Consider the following 17,541-nt stretch of genomic DNA (forward strand, 5'->3'; position numbering starts at 1 on the left):
GTCCTGTTATGGCACCACACTTTGAGGTTGTAGAAAAACTGGAACAGCTACAGAAGAGGACAATTAAATTGGTTGGGGACTCTGGGGAGCATTCCCTAGAAGGGAACTTTAAAGAAACTGGGTAAATTTAGCCTCAAAAAGACCAGACAGGGAGGTTGGTATTACTTCATATCTGAAAGGTTCTCACAGAAGAGAGAGCAAAGAATCATTTTGAATATTTTCTGCTGGCCGGCAGGGTAGGACCATTTTGAGTAGGTAAACCGCTTTGAGAACTTTTGCTGAGAAACAGTAGATAAACATTCCTAGTAGTAGGCGGCCATATATAACGGGCTTCAGTCACAGCAGAGTAGATTTTGTTTGAACATTAAGAGAAAGCTCTTAAGGTCAACAATCGAACCTGTTGCCTAGGTTAATAGGTCTTCAAACAGCAGCTGGAGAACCGTCTATGTGGGGTGCACAAGTTTTGGATTTCCTGCATGGAGCAGGGGGTTGGGTTGGATAATAACCCTCGACGTCCCCTCCAAGTTACTCCAGGATCCCTTCTTCCAACCTGCACTCTCGACAGGCGCAGAGAAGCACAACAAGGAGGGCAAAGGAAACAGGCACACCTGACGGCGCTGGGGGTGGAGGTGCTGCCTGCTATGGCTGCTGATCGCCTTGCTGGCGCTAAGCCCGCAGGTCGCCTCGCCCTCCTAGCCTATGTGTTTACCCACCCAGTTATTTGATTTTCAGCCTCAACTGGGCAGAGGCGCGCGGCAGGTGGGATACTTTCAGGCAGAGCCGGGTCCATTTATTCGCCGCCGCCCAGACAGTCATTAAACGCTAACCCCCCGGCACTCCAGGGCCGAGCGTCAGTATAAGGGATTTCAGGACGCGCCTCTGCAAGGAAGGAGGTGGAAGACGCCGACAAGGAGGGGCGTGTTGCGCAACCCGGGGGGATTCAAGAGCCCGGAACTCGCTCTCGCGCAGAGGCGCATGCGTGGCAAGCTTCCTAGCTGGGTGGTATCATCTTCTGCGCCTGCGCCGTGTACTCCTGTGGTTGGCTATATAGGCAGCGGCCGGAGTCGTACGGATACAGCTGGTGCGCGAGGCTTAGAGGGTCATTCATTGGCGGGTAAGGCGGGGGTGCAGGCGGCAAACGGGAGGGCTTGAGGGCTTGTCTCCTTCGGTGACTCCGTTTTCAGTGCCCAGGCTCAGCTGTTCCCGAAGGGGCAGCGGCCTAGCCGGCACTTCCCTGCTCCTGACCTTGCCGCGGACCGTCCTGGCCGTGGGATGGAGGAAGGGGGGTGCTTCAACAAGGGCGGCTGTGGGAGGAAGGGAAGCCCGGTGGGCGCGGCGGGGGCCCCCCGTCGCTTCCCGGTGTTGGGGGCTGAGGAGGAGAGCTGGGGTGGGGGTGGCATCGACGCGCCCCTCTCCCTGGGGCCTCTCTCCAAAGCGGGAGACGGGCGGGCAGAGGCTCGCTCCCCAGCCCTTCCTGGCCGCCACTGAGTGGCACTCCTGCGCTGTGTCTGCTGCACTCAGACGGAAAGGGGCGCCTTGGGACACGGGGAGCAGCCCACTCGCGTCCCTGGTATTGTTGTTGTTCTGTGTAAACCGCGTTGAGAACTTCTGCGGAAAAGCGGACTGTGTGCGCATCTTGGTCGCAGCCCTGTAGCCTTACTCGTGAGTTCATCCTCTTCATCGTGGGAGCTGTGAAGAGTCCTCTTCATCTTGATCCCAAAAGGAGGGCGCGGGGTGCAGGGGGGGGGGAGATATGTTGGCTTCGTGGCTGGAGGAGAGCCTTCCCTGCTCGTGACGGGAAGCTGATCTCGATCTGCTGGCTGAAGCAACTGAAAGCGAGTCCAGATGTTTGTATCTGTTGTTGCTCTAGAGAAGGGGTTTGTTGTGGCGAGCTCTTCTTTCTCTGCCCCTGCCCTCTCCCCACCTCCATCTCTCCCGTACAAATCCCCGATGAATCAAAACCAGCAAGACTCTTTCTCGCACTGGTCTGTTGCGGCAGAAGTTCGTGTGGCAATCGAGAACACTTCATCATCCCACAAAACGGACTCTGGGCCACACACACTTCTGCCGCAATAAACCTGTTAACTGTTTAAAGTGCTGCAAGACTTTTTGTTGGGTTCTGTTGCAACAGTTCCACATGGCTGCCCTTCTGAAACTAGCGAGTATGAATTTCTTGAGACCGGTTTCTCCTCCCAGATTGGCTTTTCTTCTTCTTTCAGCACGCAAAGAGTGATCTATAAAATTGGTGAATGCATCACCTCTGGATTATTGTGCCAGTGTCTTAGGATACCCCCCCCCCAATAGTTCAGTTTGTGGGTGCCTATTCAACCACTTTCTGTGGTACTAGAGAGTTTGTATTCGTTCTCGCTTAACTTCTAATCTTCTGCCTTGTGCTTGTTGAAAGGTTATTTCTCACACCGCAAAATTTTCTACACAGAATGCATTTCTTTATGGGAATTAACCTACAAATCTGCATGTACAGTAAATTATGTTGGTAACACACATTGCAAGTATTTATTTATTTACACTTATATCCCGCTCTTCCTCCGAGGAGCTGTAAGTCACATACTTGAGCATCAGTTGGATTCTTATTTGTTATGATTCTGTCTAACTTGTTAAGCTATATGTTTGATATCTGAAATAGCCTCAATAGTTCCGTACTAACCTTGAAGCCGACTGTTGGCTTTCAACCTGTCTTTGTAGGAGATTAACAGTAGTTTCTACTTCCAGCAGGATTTCGGAAAAACCCTGAAAATGGAAACCATTGTTCGCCGTTGCCCATTCCTGTCAAGGGTGTCCCAGGCTTTCCTGCAGAAAGCTGGCAAATCCCTTCTCTTCTATGCCCAGAATTGCCCTAAAATGATGGAAGTTGTGACCAAGCCTGCTTCACGGGCCCTGAGTACTTCAACTGTTCATTGTCAGCAGACTGAAGAAACTACGTCTACCAGTGAGAGTAAGGCTTAATTTTGTATTTTGCTTTTGTGAGTTGAACCCTGATCACTCATATCTAGGAAACATTTTTTTAAAAACATGCTCTGCTTATCTGGCTGAAAGATGTTAGGCATTGCACTGTATCTTTTGAAATGCAATACAGTTAATCAGTCTTACTAAATCTGCAGAGTGTTTTCAAATGCCGATAATTAAACGTATTAATCAAGTATGTAGTATGCTTGCACCTTTTCCAGCTAATTATTGACTACATTAGAGAGGGCATATGGTACTCAAAAATTCACTCGGTTTTAGTAATATCCTTGCAAATGTTTAACACTTTTAAGGCAGAAGTGTGTTGGGTGAATGTTTGACTTACACATTTCAGATGCTAACAGGCTGTTTGAACTTTGAACATTGCATTTTTCCCTAGTTACAGGCCAGTGTATATAATATTACGACTTGTTCCTCTGTTGAATGCAGGAATAAAGGTGAAGACTAATATAAAACTATTGTGCACAGGGAAGAGGAAATTATCAAATGTTTATGAGACTGTACTGAATAGTGTTAGGCCATTTCAAATGGAACCTGACATGAATGTACTCTTTGCTTTGATGTGCTGCCCTTGCTACAGAAAGTGATTAGTCACAGCTTTGCTAGACACTATTGAATTATATTTTCACTGTTGCATCATGGAGTAAAAAGCAAGAACCGGACAGGAAGGAAATTTTTGGAATTTGTAACTTAGGAACTATTAAGTGTCTGAATGCTTGTCAGAATTTTATGCAACACACAAGCAAACAGTTGCTACCATGAACTGTATTATAGCCTGAGATCTCTCTGAGTGTACTTTATCTTGAGTAGGGTGGACTGCATACTACCCTGCCCTATGATCCTCAAATTTGTGTAGTTTCACTGGGAAAGTTCTGAGTGTGTGTCTTTAAGAGCTTCTAACTGAAAATAGCTGCAGTAGTTCTTCTGAAGGTGGCACATATGCAAGGGGAAGTCTTTAGGTTTTAGCTACTGCCATTGAAGGGATATGGGAGTTTGAGCAATATATTTCACATAACATGCCATGTACAATACATTGCTCAAACTCCCATGTCCCTTCAATGCCAGTAGCTAAAACCCTTCCCCTTGCATATGTGCTGCATGCCATCTGTATTTAAGACACTGGTTGCACACACAACTAACTTTTCTGTCAAAACAAATACCTCCCATCTCCCTGCTGTACTTAACACTCTTTTTCCCTATTCAAGAGGTCAAAAACTCTCCAGATGTAGCTCAACATGTGGATGTGGCTCAAGATGCCAGCAGATCCCAGCTTCCTGCAAGCCATCCTCCTGCTAGCCAAACTACTGTGACTAAATGTCCATTCTTGGCAGCTCAAATGAATGAAGGGAACAGCAGTGTTTTCTGCAAAGCCAGCCTGGAACTTCAGGAGGATGTTCAGGAAATGCAAGCTGTAAGGAAAGGTATGGACTCCTCTGAATACTTAGAGTGCATTCTTCATTTTTTTTCTTTTTTCTTTTTGTGGGCTCTGGCTCAAGTAATACTAGGCAGGTTTAAAGAGAGGATACAGAACGGAGTAAAATCTTAGTCAGGTACAAGGTTTGTCATGCTTCTTAATTTTACTTATTTATTGCATTTTTATACCACCTAATTTTTTTCTCTAGATGGTTTGCAACATAAAACAAAAAAATACAAATTATATTCAAGGTGAAACAAACATATATGTATAATATGAATAATTCATATGAGTAAATAAGATATAACATCCAATCAACAACAGAAATATGAACATAGAACCATAGAACAGTATAATATCTCCAAAGTGTGTAAACCCGACAGCTTTCTGGTAATGTCTGCTGTTTTGATAGACTTCTTCAAAGTGCTCATAAAAGTTCAAATTGTTCTTCAAAAGAAATGTCATCTTTATATTTCTGTGCTGAACAATTTCATGGGAGTCCACAAGTCTTCTCCCACCATATATCCATTCAATACAAGATTCTCATCTGATGTAAACAGTATTCCCCCACGGTTATTCAGAACCTGTCTCCTCAAAGGTTTCTATCGTCCAGTATATCATTTTGTGAATGGTAGAGGTTTGAAAAACAAGTAACATTGTATGTGTGAACCCTTGCCAAAACAAAAGTGGATTTTCCATGTACATATTTTTAGTTATCAATAACTTACTTGAGACATTGTCTTCAGCTGTTAATCTTCTTATATCTTGCTATGCAGAGTTTGCCAAAACGCCAGAGAATACTGTTGCAGTAAACACTAAGATGGATGGTGAAAAGCAAAATGGCTTGCTGAAGAAATTCCAAGACATTGTGTTGAAGCAGAGACCAGAAAGAGTGTCTCATCTACTCCAGGAGAACTTGCCAAAATGTAATGCTCTATTTCATTTGACTGACTAGTTGTAATCCAAGTTCTAACTTACTCTGTCTTTTGTTGCACGTCTCAGTTTAAAGCTTAGCTTATATTAATGTCTCCCTCTTTAGCCGTTTCTACTTTCCAATATGACCAGTTCTTTGAGAAAAAAATTGATGAGAAGAGAAAAGATCACACATACCGTGTGTTCAAAACTGTGAACCGAAGAGCCCAGACATTTCCCTTGGCAGATGACTATTCAGAGTCCCATAGCAGCAAAAAGGAAGTGTCTGTTTGGTGCAGCAATGATTATCTTGGAATGAGTCGTCATCCTAGAGTGTGTGGAGCTGTCATGTAAGTACTTTTTAATTGAAAACAAAATGTTGGTTAGTTACGTGGTCTCTCTTGGAGTCTTGCACAATTCCACAGCTAGGATAAAACTCCTGACAATACTAAGCTGAGATGGCTTAGTTAGTGGGCCCTCTTCTGGCTGGCAAGATATGTCAAACACACACTCTGAATATCAGACAACCTGGATGCAAGACTTCTCTCCAGCACCACCACCACCCTGCCTCATCAGGCTTTTTGCAACCCAGAGCAGCTATGCTGTCACTCCACTGCTGTGAATCTTTTTAAGCTATAAGCTTCTGCACCACACCACTCAAGACTATTGTTGCAGAAACAGCCCAGCAGACCACAAGTTATCACTGATTCCATTCCATATGAACCATTATCAAACCAGATAGTTATGGGGTGCCATGTTTGTTTTTCTTAGAAAGAAATGTCCTTCCTCTGATCCATGGACAAGCTATTTTTGGTATAGCCAAAGCAAAGCTCTTATAGGTAAACAAATGGATTAAAAACTTCATGCTGGTTTTGGACTCCATCTTATAATTCAAAGTATTTGAGGATATCTCTCACATATCTGGCTTGCCAAGAACTTGCAAATTGTTCCAAGTAGTGTTAATGTCTGTGTTCGAACCTCTCTCACAGGGAAACTCTGAAACAACATGGTGCAGGAGCAGGAGGCACCAGGAATATTTCAGGAACCAGTAAATTCCATGTTGATCTCGAACAAGAGTTGGCTGATCTCCATGGAAAAGATGCAGCTCTTCTGTTCTCCTCTTGCTTCGTAGCAAACGATTCAACACTCTTCACACTAGCTAAAATGTTGCCAGGTAAGATCTAACTTGTGCTGGAAGAAGTCACTGCTGAAAGGTCCTTCTGAAAAGACTTCGCACAAAGTAGTAGAGCACAAATTGCTCTAAAACGAGATTGTATTAATGTTGACCTGCAGCAAAGACATACTGGCTCTGAATTGAATGTGATTAGTAATCTTACCAATCCAGTCAAGGCAGGTTTATTTGTGTGTATTCTTTCAACTTAAACTCCTGCTCAAACCTAGATGTAATTAAACAATGGGCGCTGTACTTTCCTCCCTCCCTCTCTCTTTACACCTCTTTGGAGCCATAATTCAAAGAGCAGAAATACGTTTCTAATCTCAGTAGTATCCGTTGTGGCTCTACAGAACAAGATTTCTAAAGCTGATGGGCTGGTTGTCTAGTGGCAGGCTCTTGTGTAATGTATGGCCATGGCAGTACCAAGAGAACACTGAGGCACTCTTTCCTCCCTGCCGCCCCGAGTGCTAGATTTCCTGCTTAAAACACTGTTTGGTTCAGTAATGTTGCTCTACTCAACCCAAGGGTTATACTTGCTGATAGGTCTGGACTTGAGTAAGAGCTGCCAGCAATAGCCCAAAGCAGGGCCTAGGGAGACTAGATGGATAAAGGCAGGAGCAACCTGGTAACTGCCTAGGTTGCAGTTGAGGATTTGGGAGACCCCTTCTAGCAGCACCCAGTGCTCAAAACAAGCACTAGTTTCCATGTCCTTACAAGGTCTCATTTTTTACAATTTGACCCCTGGCAGCTGCCCTAGGAGTCTGTTGCTAAGGTTTCTTCTTCCAAGCTGCTTCTAATATATTTCTTCATCCGGATTAGTGCTGTATAGAAGATAAATTGTGACTGCCCCCACTCAGGTTGTGAAATCTACTCTGATGCGGGAAACCATGCTTCCATGATCCAGGGGATTCGAAACAGCAGAGTACCAAAGCACATCTTTCGCCATAATGATGTTGGCCACCTTCAAGAATTACTGAGAAAATCCAATCCATCTACTCCCAAAATTGTGGCTTTTGAAACTGTTCATTCAATGGATGGTAAGTTTGCTGTGTCATGCACAAGTTTCCTGAAGCCTTGGAGGGCATGGGCTCAGAAAAGCAAGACCCTAATGTTCTGTGACTATTGCCCTTGTGTTAGGTGCAGTCTGTCCATTGGAAGAGCTTTGTGATGTGGCTCACGAACATGGGGCAATCACTTTTGTAGATGAAGTACATGCTGTTGGACTGTATGGAGCCCGAGGTGGTGGCATTGGAGATAGAGATGGAGTCATGCATAAAATGGATATTATCTCTGGAACACTTGGTATGTGCACACTAGTGCTGTTCAGCCTAACTCTGAATAAAATGTTATAAGCTGGAATCTTAATACTATTATAACGGTTAAATTTGCAAAGATAACTGATCTTGTGATAGATCCTGCCACAACCGTGGCACACTACTGTGAGTGAAAATGTTGGTTGTGGGCTAGAGCTCTCTCTCACTACCCTTAGAACCTAATTCTGTAAAGTAGAACATTCTTAATCCTGAAACCTGACGTGGGAGTTGTGTAAGAAGATTTTGTAAGAACAAGTCCTAACAAATCTGTCCAATAACAACATGTTCTACTGGTTGAGTCCACTGGTGAATGCTTCCAAACTGAAAAGCTGCAATAAAAACACACGCACACAGCTATTGTCTAGGGAAGTTCTCAATCACTCTTAAATTTAAAGGAACTGCCAACTGTCGGTTCACATTGTGTAACAATAGTAAGACTAATCTCCCCGAGCTGCCTGTTTTTGTGTTACATTCAGCCTGCAAGTGCCTCTTCTGGAGGAATTTGGTTTATGTAAGGCATGCTTTTCCCAGGAGACTGCAAACATACAAAACTCCATTTCGTAAATAGCTCTAACTTTTTGTCTGAGATCCTGCTAGTACTGTACAAATGAGCAGAATTAGTAGAAATGATTGAACTGTGTGTGAGTGTGAGTGTGAGTGTGTGTGTGAGTGTGAGTGAGAACCTTTGGTCATAGATGGCAAAAAAATTATCCCTTTTGGTATTATAGTTAATCAGCCATTCCTGTCACTGATCTCTTGTATTAGACAGCTACTTTAAATACCCCCATGTGGAAATTTCATCCTTTGCCAAAGCTTACCATCCCCAACAGGACTCTTCTAAGGTGGTAAAGTTTTTATGTGGGATGCAGGTTTTCTCAGTGTGGGGTGGGGAGGAAAAAGGTGCTTTTTGAACTTGCAGCTTGTGTTTGGCAAGGGGAACCTGAGGGCAGGCTAGTCCCACAATAAATATACTATCTTCATACAGTGAATTCTTGAAATGAGTCTCTAGAACAAAATACTAAATTGTTGACTGTTCACTCTTACAAAATTTAGTTCATGGCTTACAGTTTCCTTCCTCCTTAGGAGCACCTAATTACTGAAAGCGAAGGATAAAATTGACCTCTGTGCCTTTTTTTTTGTGGTTTTTCCCCTCCATTAGGCAAAGCCTTTGGCTGTGTAGGGGGCTATGTTGCCAGTACAAGTTCTCTGATAGATACTGTCCGTTCCTATGCTGCTGGCTTCATTTTTACAACATCCCTGCCACCCATGCTCTTAGCTGGTGCACTAGAATCTGTGAAAACTTTAAAAAGTACAGAAGGACAAGTTCTCCGCCGGCAACACCAACGCAATGTTAAACTCATGAGACAGATGCTGATGGATGCTGGATTCCCTGTAGTACATTGTCCCAGTCATATCATTCCAATCAGGGTAAGCATTAAAGATTTTTGAGCTTGGAAAGCAGTCTTGAGCTTTCAGATGTAAGCAAAGCAAGCTCACCATCCTGTGTTCCTCAGAGTTCATTATGAAGTCCATAGGCACAAGTCCTAGAGTTTGTCTAACGTCGTAGCATGTGGCAAGAAGGCTTCTTAGTGATCAAGACTACTTCTGCATGTGTTTGCTTCACTGTTAGTTTACATTAGTGATGGGGACGGGTGGTCTGGCTGGCAGGCCAAGGAGAAGCAGCCGTTGGTGGATGGGCCAAAGAGAACTAGGGGCTCAGATGCTCTGCGACAGGTCAGCTTGTACATGATAAAACACTTGCTTCCAGTACTGGAACTTATGGTGCTAGCTTTGTAAAATGTGAAAGCTTGGTAAGCTGAAGTGATTGAAGAACAGGGTAGCTGTTCTTCAAGTGACTGTCCAGGTCCACCCAAGTGTTGCCACTTGGTACTGATTGGGTACCAAACTACTTGCAACTTCCATTTATTCCCTACAGGAACCTGGGGATGAGGACATCTGAAAGCATCCCCCAAATGTTCCTGCCTTCCCATGGTCTCTTATTTCTAGCTCATATGTGACTGAAAGTTGAACTATTAATTCCTCTGGTAGAATCTGCCAAGTTCTGGTCTCTGTCACTATCCATTTTAAGTCTGGTCATAGGAGTATTTTGCTTCATGTTAAAGTAACTTATGCTCACAACCTTGGAAACTTGTCTAGAAGTTCACTACTCTTGCATCTAATTGTGCTTACCAGGTTGCAGATGCTGCTAAAAATACAGAGATCTGTGACAAAATGATGAGTCAGCATAACATATACGTCCAAGCAATAAACTACCCCACTGTCCCACGTGGAGAAGAGCTGCTACGAATTGCCCCCACTCCTCATCACACACCACAGATGATGAACTATTTTATTGGTGAGTGAACAAATTCTATAAAGTACAGCAGCATTTCCTGAGGCTTTCTCAAACTTCAAAAAATGAAGATGTAATACAGGAGTACTTCATTATCTGCGGGGGTTCAATTCCCATAGGTAACGAAACCATGGATATTGAATTTATGGGAATGTGGGGGTTTATTTTTAAAAAACAACCCCAAATCACCCCAGAAACACAAAAATGGGCTAAATTCAGTGGAAAATCATGGGGGTTTTGTTTAACAAATGAGCTATAAAATGGCTCTCCTCCACAAAATGGCAGCCAGAAACGTCGTCCGAGGCCATTTCCGGCCATCCTTGACCCGCTAATATGTGGAATTAACCCCTTTTTTTGGTTGGATTTCTTCACGTATGCCTAACTCAGGTGTCCATTACCTGACTGTAGATACATAAAACCATGAATGGTGAGTCTGCAGATAGTGAGGTAAGCCTGTACCTGTTTCTAATCCTCAGAAGAAATCTTGCAACATGGGGAATTTTTTTAAATGGGCAGTGGGCATTGCAGAAGGAGGAGTAGGTTAACAGCAGAAACTGAGCTATCTGAAAGGCTAGAATATTGTTTGATGAACACAGAGGCGTAACTATAGGGGGGGCGGGGGGGGCATGTGCCCGGGGCGCCATCTTTTCTGATCACGTGGGGGGCGCCGCCATGACAAAAAAATTTTTTTAGTTAATACAAATGTTTCCTGCTCAGTGCAGCAGCGTTGCAGCAGTCAAGGGAGCGCATCGGCGCCCCCTCCCCCACGAGTGGTCCCTTCTGCGCCACCCGCGCCCCCCCCCATTGCTTTGCTGGCGCCTGGCGGCCAGTCAGTGGCCTGGCTTGGCAACGGCGGCGGGCGCTTGTGAGGATAATGTATAATGTAGTATGTAGTATGTGGGGGGGGCGGGGGGGGCGCCATTTCAGTGCTTGCCCCGGGCGCCGTTTTCCCTAGTTACGCCTCTGGATGAACAGAACAAGACTTGGGAACATCTGTCATGGGTTTACTATGAGATGCAAAGGGCATAGGCACAAGTTCTTAGAACTAAGAATTTATAGGTATATTTCTTAAAACTTTAAAACACAGGTCTACTATATTAAAGAACAGCTATTAACTGGCCCTATCCACCCCCAGCACAGCATTCCTTCAGTGACTGTTGCTGGTGTCTATCTTATGTTTCTTTTTAGATTGTGAGCCCTTTGGGGACAGGGAGCCATCTTATTTATTTATTATTTCTCTGTGCCCTGAGCCATTTTTGGAAGGGTGGTATAGAAATTGAATTAATAACAATAATAATAATGAACAAAGCATCTATTTCATACCCTTCAAGGTTTTTGTTGCTGTCCTGTTTCTCATGGTAGAGTTGATGCTGCGGATTAGCAAGAATATTTACTATTGCTTCCAAATTCTTAGTAAGCATATTTTCTTTCTATCTCTGTTTTCACAGATAAACTGCTAGCTACCTGGAAGGCAACTGGCCTGGAGCTGAAGCCACACTCCTCGGCTGAATGCAACTTCTGTAGGCGGCCCCTGCATTTTGAAGTAATGAGTGAAAGGGAAAGATCTTACTTCAGTGGAATGAGCAAACTTGTTTCCGCTACTGCCTGAAGCAAACTGTAGCCTTGTCTATGTCTAGTATTCCTTATTAACTGTAGCCTTTTACCTGCATATTACTTGCATTTTAATTGGTAGTAATAAACTTCAAGACACCGTATACTAGCATGGCGTTTCATACTTATGCTTTCCAAGCCCACATTCAAACATCTCTAAGAAAATGACACAAACATCTTGTTCCATTAATGTGAAGTTATTGGAAGGGTGTATAGAAGTCCTTCACAGGGGTGCATAACAGTTACAAGACTTTGAGTGTGGGGAGGAGAAAAATGCCACGGGAAAACTTACAGTGGCCTTCAAGGCTCTGGATGTACTGAAGGATCTCTTGCAACAAGACTAATCATAGCCATATGTATAGGCTGTACACAAAAGGGTCATAGGAACATAGGAAGCTGCCATATACTGAGTCAAACCATTGGTCTATCTAGCTCAGCATTTGTCTTCACAGACTGGCAGTGGCTTCTGCAAGGTTGCGGGCAGGAATCTCTCTCAGCCCTATCTTGGAGAAGCCAGGGAGGGAACTTGAAACCTTCTGCTCTTCCCAGAGCAGCTCCATCCCACAAGGGGAATATCTTACACTGCTCACACTTCTAGTCTCCCTTTCATAGTCAACCAGGGTAGACCCTGCTTAGCTAAGGGGACAAGTCATGCTTGCTATCACAAGACCAGCTCTCCTCACAGGTTATACAGTAGGTATTCTTGTACAATACTGACTGACAATCCTGTAAGGGTGATTGTGTAGAGGTTCCCAAGTGACAGTTACATAAATCCTGTAGGCATTTTATTACAAATATGCAAGAAAGACACTTCTACCCAATCACTAGAGAAACCTCTAGATCATTTCTGCACACATACCTTACATGAGCACTAGTCCTTTACAAAAGAAACCGGTTTGGAGTGTGAGAGAAGGGGAGAGTGTATATACTCTGTTCAGTATGAATGTCCACTTCCTGCATCTTGTATCTCTTCCAAAGAAATGAATAATAGGTCTCTAGTGTCCTGAGAGAAGCAAATACCACTCTCAGATTACTGCAAGTAAACAAGAGGTAGGAATAATGTACACCCAGCTCCTTGGAATACAGTAGAAATGTTATTACTGGTTTGGGTATATTTTGAATAACTAAAGGTTGCATAACAGCGCCAGGTAAAAAGGGGGGAGGATTACCAGGGAGTGGTTGTAGTGCGAGCTTTTCCTACATAGGCAGTACTTTGTAGAAAAGGTATGCCGCCTCCACAACACAAACCATGTAGTGATCATATGAACACACAGCAGAGCCCTGATTGGCCACAGCTTCCTGGTGGCTTGTGAGACGGGGTCTGCTGTGTAGTATTCCTTAATACAAATGTGTGATCAGTTGCCAAATCTATTCCCCGAGTGCCCTTCCTTGGGTGCCCCTGCTAACTGGGCAAAGAGGCACCTTTTACCATGGTGATTCTCTATTTAGCAGGGGGAGAGTAACTGGCCCTGTCCACCCCCCAGCACAGTACTTCCAGTGACTGTTGCTGGTGTGTGTCTTATGTTTCTTTTTAGAATGTGAGCCCTTTGGGGACAGGGAGCCATCTTATTTGTTTGTTATTTCTCTTTGTAAACTGCCCTGAGCCATTTTTGGAAGGGTGGTATAGAAATCAAATTATTAATAATAATAATAATACAGCAGAATGCGACGATATCTTTAACAGCAACAACATTGACAATAAAATTCTGGCATCCCAGGTCGTTGGGAAAGACTCTATGTCTGGATAAAACAAACCAGTCAATAACACCTGTCTGACACTGTAAAATAATAATAATAATAATAATAATACAATGTCAAAACCTTGTGTGGACTGTCCTGCTGTTCATGACATACTGGAATATGGAGCTGTATGCTGCCAGAGTGTCATCTGACGTCAAGGTTATCTTAAAAATGAGTTCAGTGAGGCCTCTGTGGTTGCTTCTCTAACCATGCTCTTGTCTTCAGAAGCTCTAGAAGAGTTGGCAATCTGGAATCCTACCTGAGGGTAGGACATTGAGGTGGTGGGAGGGGCCTAATGGATCATAACAAAGCAATAAAGCATGCCATAAAGATGAGTGAACATGGGCAGCTGGACTTTCTCCCACTATCACCTTAGCTCCCTGAGTCTAGCTCATTGCGCCAACATTTTTCTGCCAGGTGCCTGGAGTGAAAAACCGAGAAGGATTCAGCTCCCCTCACCTACACACCCCTTTTTGATGTGAAAAGCAGGCATTCCCACTCTGTACATGAACAGGGCTAGCATATGGGCCACAAGTATGGCTGCCCTGTCGTATCTAGTTTGGCTTCCAGTTAAAACCTTTAAATGCTGGCACCTGAGTTGGCCCCATGGGATTGAGAATTAGTTTTCAGGGGCCCTGTTGTCTTATATAAATCACAATAGCACTGTAAATATTAATAATCTTTTGCTTCATTGTTTATTAGCATGTCACATCCAATATGCTAGTTCTGGGTGCAAAAGGTCACTGGAAATCCTTCTATGTATGTGTTGCTCTTTTTGGCAGTGAGGGAACTGCTTTTTGCATGCATGTCCCAAAATATGTCAATGGAAATCTGGGCAGGTGTAAAGTTAGAGGGAGACAGAGATAACTATTTATTTCAGGGGTCTCCGCTTTCATGCCTGGCTACTGCGTTTTAATGGAAAACAAATACCTGAAGTGTTTTATCTTGGTTTTCTGTTGTTCACTAGTGAAATTTCCCCTCTTATTTTTTTTGTTACATTTGTATCCAGCTCTTCCTATTAAATCTATTAGTGGTCCAAAGTAACTTCAATTTCCTGTTAGATGAAAAATGCAACAATGAGTCCTGATGTATGGAGAAATTTACTTGTGTAATTACTGATGATGATATGACACTAGCTAATTAAGTTGAAATACTGATCATTTATTTATTTATTTATTTATTTATTTTTATATTTATATCCCGCTCTTCCTCCAAGGAGCCCAGAGCGGTGTACTACATACTTGAGTTTTTTCCTCACAACACCCCTGTGAAGTAGGTTAGGCCCAGAGTCACCCAGCTAGTTTCATGGCTGAATGGAGATTTGAACTCAGGTCTCCCCGGTCCTAGTCCAGCACTCTAACCCCTACACCACGCTGGCTCCCATATATTATCTGTTATACTTGGGTTTATCTGGTTAATAGGGGTGAATCCCACTGAACTCACTGTGTCTTAATTCTGAGTAACTACACAGAGAAACAGGCTGTAAACTTTGATGTCTATGGCCTGGCCCATTTCCCAGTACTATGAGTCTGCTTGATTCAGTTCAATCAATCTGGAACCTTGTGACTTGAACTTGCTATGCCCCAGATTCGTTATCTGCATTCCTGAGTCACATTCCTGGGTGGGAGAAAATATGTATAGACTTCTAATAAGACTCACATATTTCCCACATGTATCTGAATTCAAGTCTGGGAAAAGAACCTAGCACTTAAAACACACACCAAAAAACCCCCAACCTGAACTGTGTTCATTTTAATCCAATAATATAAGCATTATTTCAAACTTTGTGTTTTGCCTAGAAAGGGGGAAATTCTGTGAGATCGCAGTTAGGAAAGACTTCTTGATGTCTAGCCTGAATCTGCTTCCTGGTGATTTCAATCCATTGTTTCTAGTCCTGCCCTCAGCTGCCACAACAGAGACTGCCTACCCTTTCATGCATATGACAGCCTTTCATATATTTGGCAGTGGCTATCATCACCTTCTCTTCTCTGGGCTAAATGTGCCCATCTCTTTCAATCACTCTTAATAAGTTTTGATTTCCAGATACCTCACTATTTTGTTGCCCTCTGAATCCATTCCAGCTTACAAAGGCCTCCTTAAAATGCAGTGCCCAGAACTGGATACAGATTTATCATGTATTTTTAAAAATGTAAACTGCTTTGTGAACTTTGGTTGAAAAGCAGTTATATAAATATAGCTGAACCTGCACAGATCATCTTTGCTTTAGGACTTTGTTACTCTCCTTGCCCCCTCCTGCCACAGCCCCTGCTTTATTGCTCAGTGTCAGCCACCCACTCTCACCCCCACTCCCCACAGCTCACTCACCCACCCACCGCCCCCTCCCCACTGCTAGCTCACTCCCTACCCTCTCACTCATCCCCTCCCTGCCACTTGCTTGCTCACTCACTTGCCCACTCCCCACATCTTGCCCACTCCCTGTTTGCTCTCACTCGCCCCCTCCCTGCCGCTCACTCACTTGCCCCTACCCACTCCTCTTCCCTATTTGCATATGGAATCCCCACCGCCCAATCACCACGGTGCTTCTGTTGTGCTACTTCCTATTGGTAAAGCACTGTGTGGGCGGAGCTTGCCATGTACTGCTTTAGTGTATTACAGGGCTACTCAACTTTGGCCCTCCTGCAGATGTTGGCCTACAACTCCCATAATCCCTGGCTATTGGCCACTGTGGCTGGGGATTGTGGGAATTGTAGTCCAAAAACAGCTGGGGGGCCTAAGTTGAGCAGGCCTGGTGTATTACATATAGAGAGATGTGTTGTGGTTGTAGCTGTATTCCAAGTGAGGTCTGACCAGTGCAGAATAGTTATTACTTCTTGAAATCTAGACATCATGCCTCTATTAATACAGCCAGAGACTGTGTTTTCTCTTAGCAGCTGCACCACATCGCTGGCTCATGTTCAGCTTATGGTGGTCCATTAAGTCACCTAGACCCTTTTAACATGTACTGCTTCTAAGCCAGTACATGCCCATCCTATACTTGTTAGAATACAGTTATACTGTGCATGCAAGGAGGTCACTAAAAGGATCCTTGTATGTGCACAGAGGCCTGAACCAGGCCACTGCTGGACTGGGATACTCCAGGGGAGGCCAGCGGGCAAGGGAGGGAGCTGCCACCCACACAGCTGCAGCTTGTACCTGAGAGTACAGATTGACTCCCCTCCTAGGTGACAGCCCCCCTGCCCCTGTACTGGTAAAGGGGAATCCTCACTGGATTCCAGTTTACCAGTATAGCTCTGAACCAGCTCAGTTCAAACTGGGCCCAGTATGGTTCACAACTCTAAAAAAACAGAATATTGATGAACTGAAGTATGCAAGATGAGAAGGTTAGATATTTAGGAATTAAATTTTATAATAGCAATAGCAATAGCACTTACATTTATATACCGCTCTATAGCCGGAGCTCTCTAAGCGGTTTACAATGATTTAGCATATTACCCCCAACATTCTGGGTACTCATTTTACCGACCTCAGAAGGATGGAAGGCTGAGTCAACCTTGAGCCCCTGGTCAGGATCGAACTTGTAACCTTCTGGTTACAGGGCGGCAGTTTTACCATAAGAACACTAAAGACTGAATTAAGGAGAAAAAAAGATCCTTTAATTAACATCATGCAAGTGAAAATGGGAAAGTGGAATAAACTATATTTATCTTGGACGGAGGGAGTCAGAGCTGCAGCTATTAAAATTAATATTGTTCCAGCATTTATACATTATTTTCTAAATCTCCCAGTAAGGATCCCATTGAACAAGTTAAGGTTAATACAAAAAAGTACATCTCAGTTTACATGGAAAAACAAACCTCCAGGGATAAAAGCAAGTCTTATGCAGCAGAAGCTAAAGTGGGCAGGCAGGGGGAGGTTGGGAATTCCTGATTGGATTAAATATTACCATGCAGCTATTCTCACAGCTATGTCTTCATGGTGGGACCCACCTTATAACTTTGAGTTAGCTTGAGATTTGAGGCAGGCAAGTATAAATATTCCTTTAGAAGAATGGATCTCATTCTTTAAAAGAATGGATCTTATT

General features: G+C 43.9%; 1 protein-coding gene across 4 annotated transcripts; it reads left to right on the forward strand.

Annotated features, from left to right (window-relative positions):
• The first annotated feature begins 955 nt into the window (after positions 1–955).
• Positions 956–11,863, forward strand: ALAS1 (5'-aminolevulinate synthase 1). 4 transcript variants are annotated; one of them, XM_053300038.1, is made up of 11 exons: positions 956–1,114; positions 2,731–2,953; positions 4,188–4,403; positions 5,173–5,322; positions 5,436–5,658; positions 6,298–6,482; positions 7,340–7,519; positions 7,620–7,784; positions 8,955–9,223; positions 9,989–10,151; positions 11,597–11,863. In XM_053300038.1, exons 2-11 carry the CDS (start codon positions 2,755–2,757, stop codon positions 11,755–11,757), a joined length of 1,911 nt encoding a protein of 636 aa, XP_053156013.1. In that variant the 5' UTR covers positions 956–1,114; positions 2,731–2,754; the 3' UTR covers positions 11,758–11,863. The 4 variants fall into 4 exon arrangements, with proteins under 4 accessions (XP_053156013.1, XP_053156014.1, XP_053156015.1 ...); XM_053300039.1 differs by having other exon boundaries at positions 966–1,114; positions 2,734–2,953; XM_053300040.1 differs by lacking the exon at positions 956–1,114 and adding an exon at positions 1,449–1,662.
• Positions 11,864–17,541: the final 5,678 nt, after the last annotated feature.

Source organism: Hemicordylus capensis, chromosome 2 (assembly GCF_027244095.1).
Source record: "Hemicordylus capensis ecotype Gifberg chromosome 2, rHemCap1.1.pri, whole genome shotgun sequence".
Lineage (NCBI taxonomy): Eukaryota > Metazoa > Chordata > Lepidosauria > Squamata > Cordylidae > Hemicordylus > Hemicordylus capensis.

Excerpts from the sequence above, each read along its gene's own strand:
- ALAS1 (XM_053300038.1), top strand. The coding sequence starts at position 2,755 with ATGGAAACCATTGTTCGCCGTTGCCCATTCCTGTCAAGGGTGTCCCAG. Across the intron at positions 6,483-7,339 it reads ACTAGCTAAAATGTTGCCAG|GTTGTGAAATCTACTCTGAT; the intron begins GTAAGATCTAAC and ends GCCCCCACTCAG. Across the intron at positions 9,224-9,988 it reads GTCATATCATTCCAATCAGG|GTTGCAGATGCTGCTAAAAA; the intron begins GTAAGCATTAAA and ends TGTGCTTACCAG.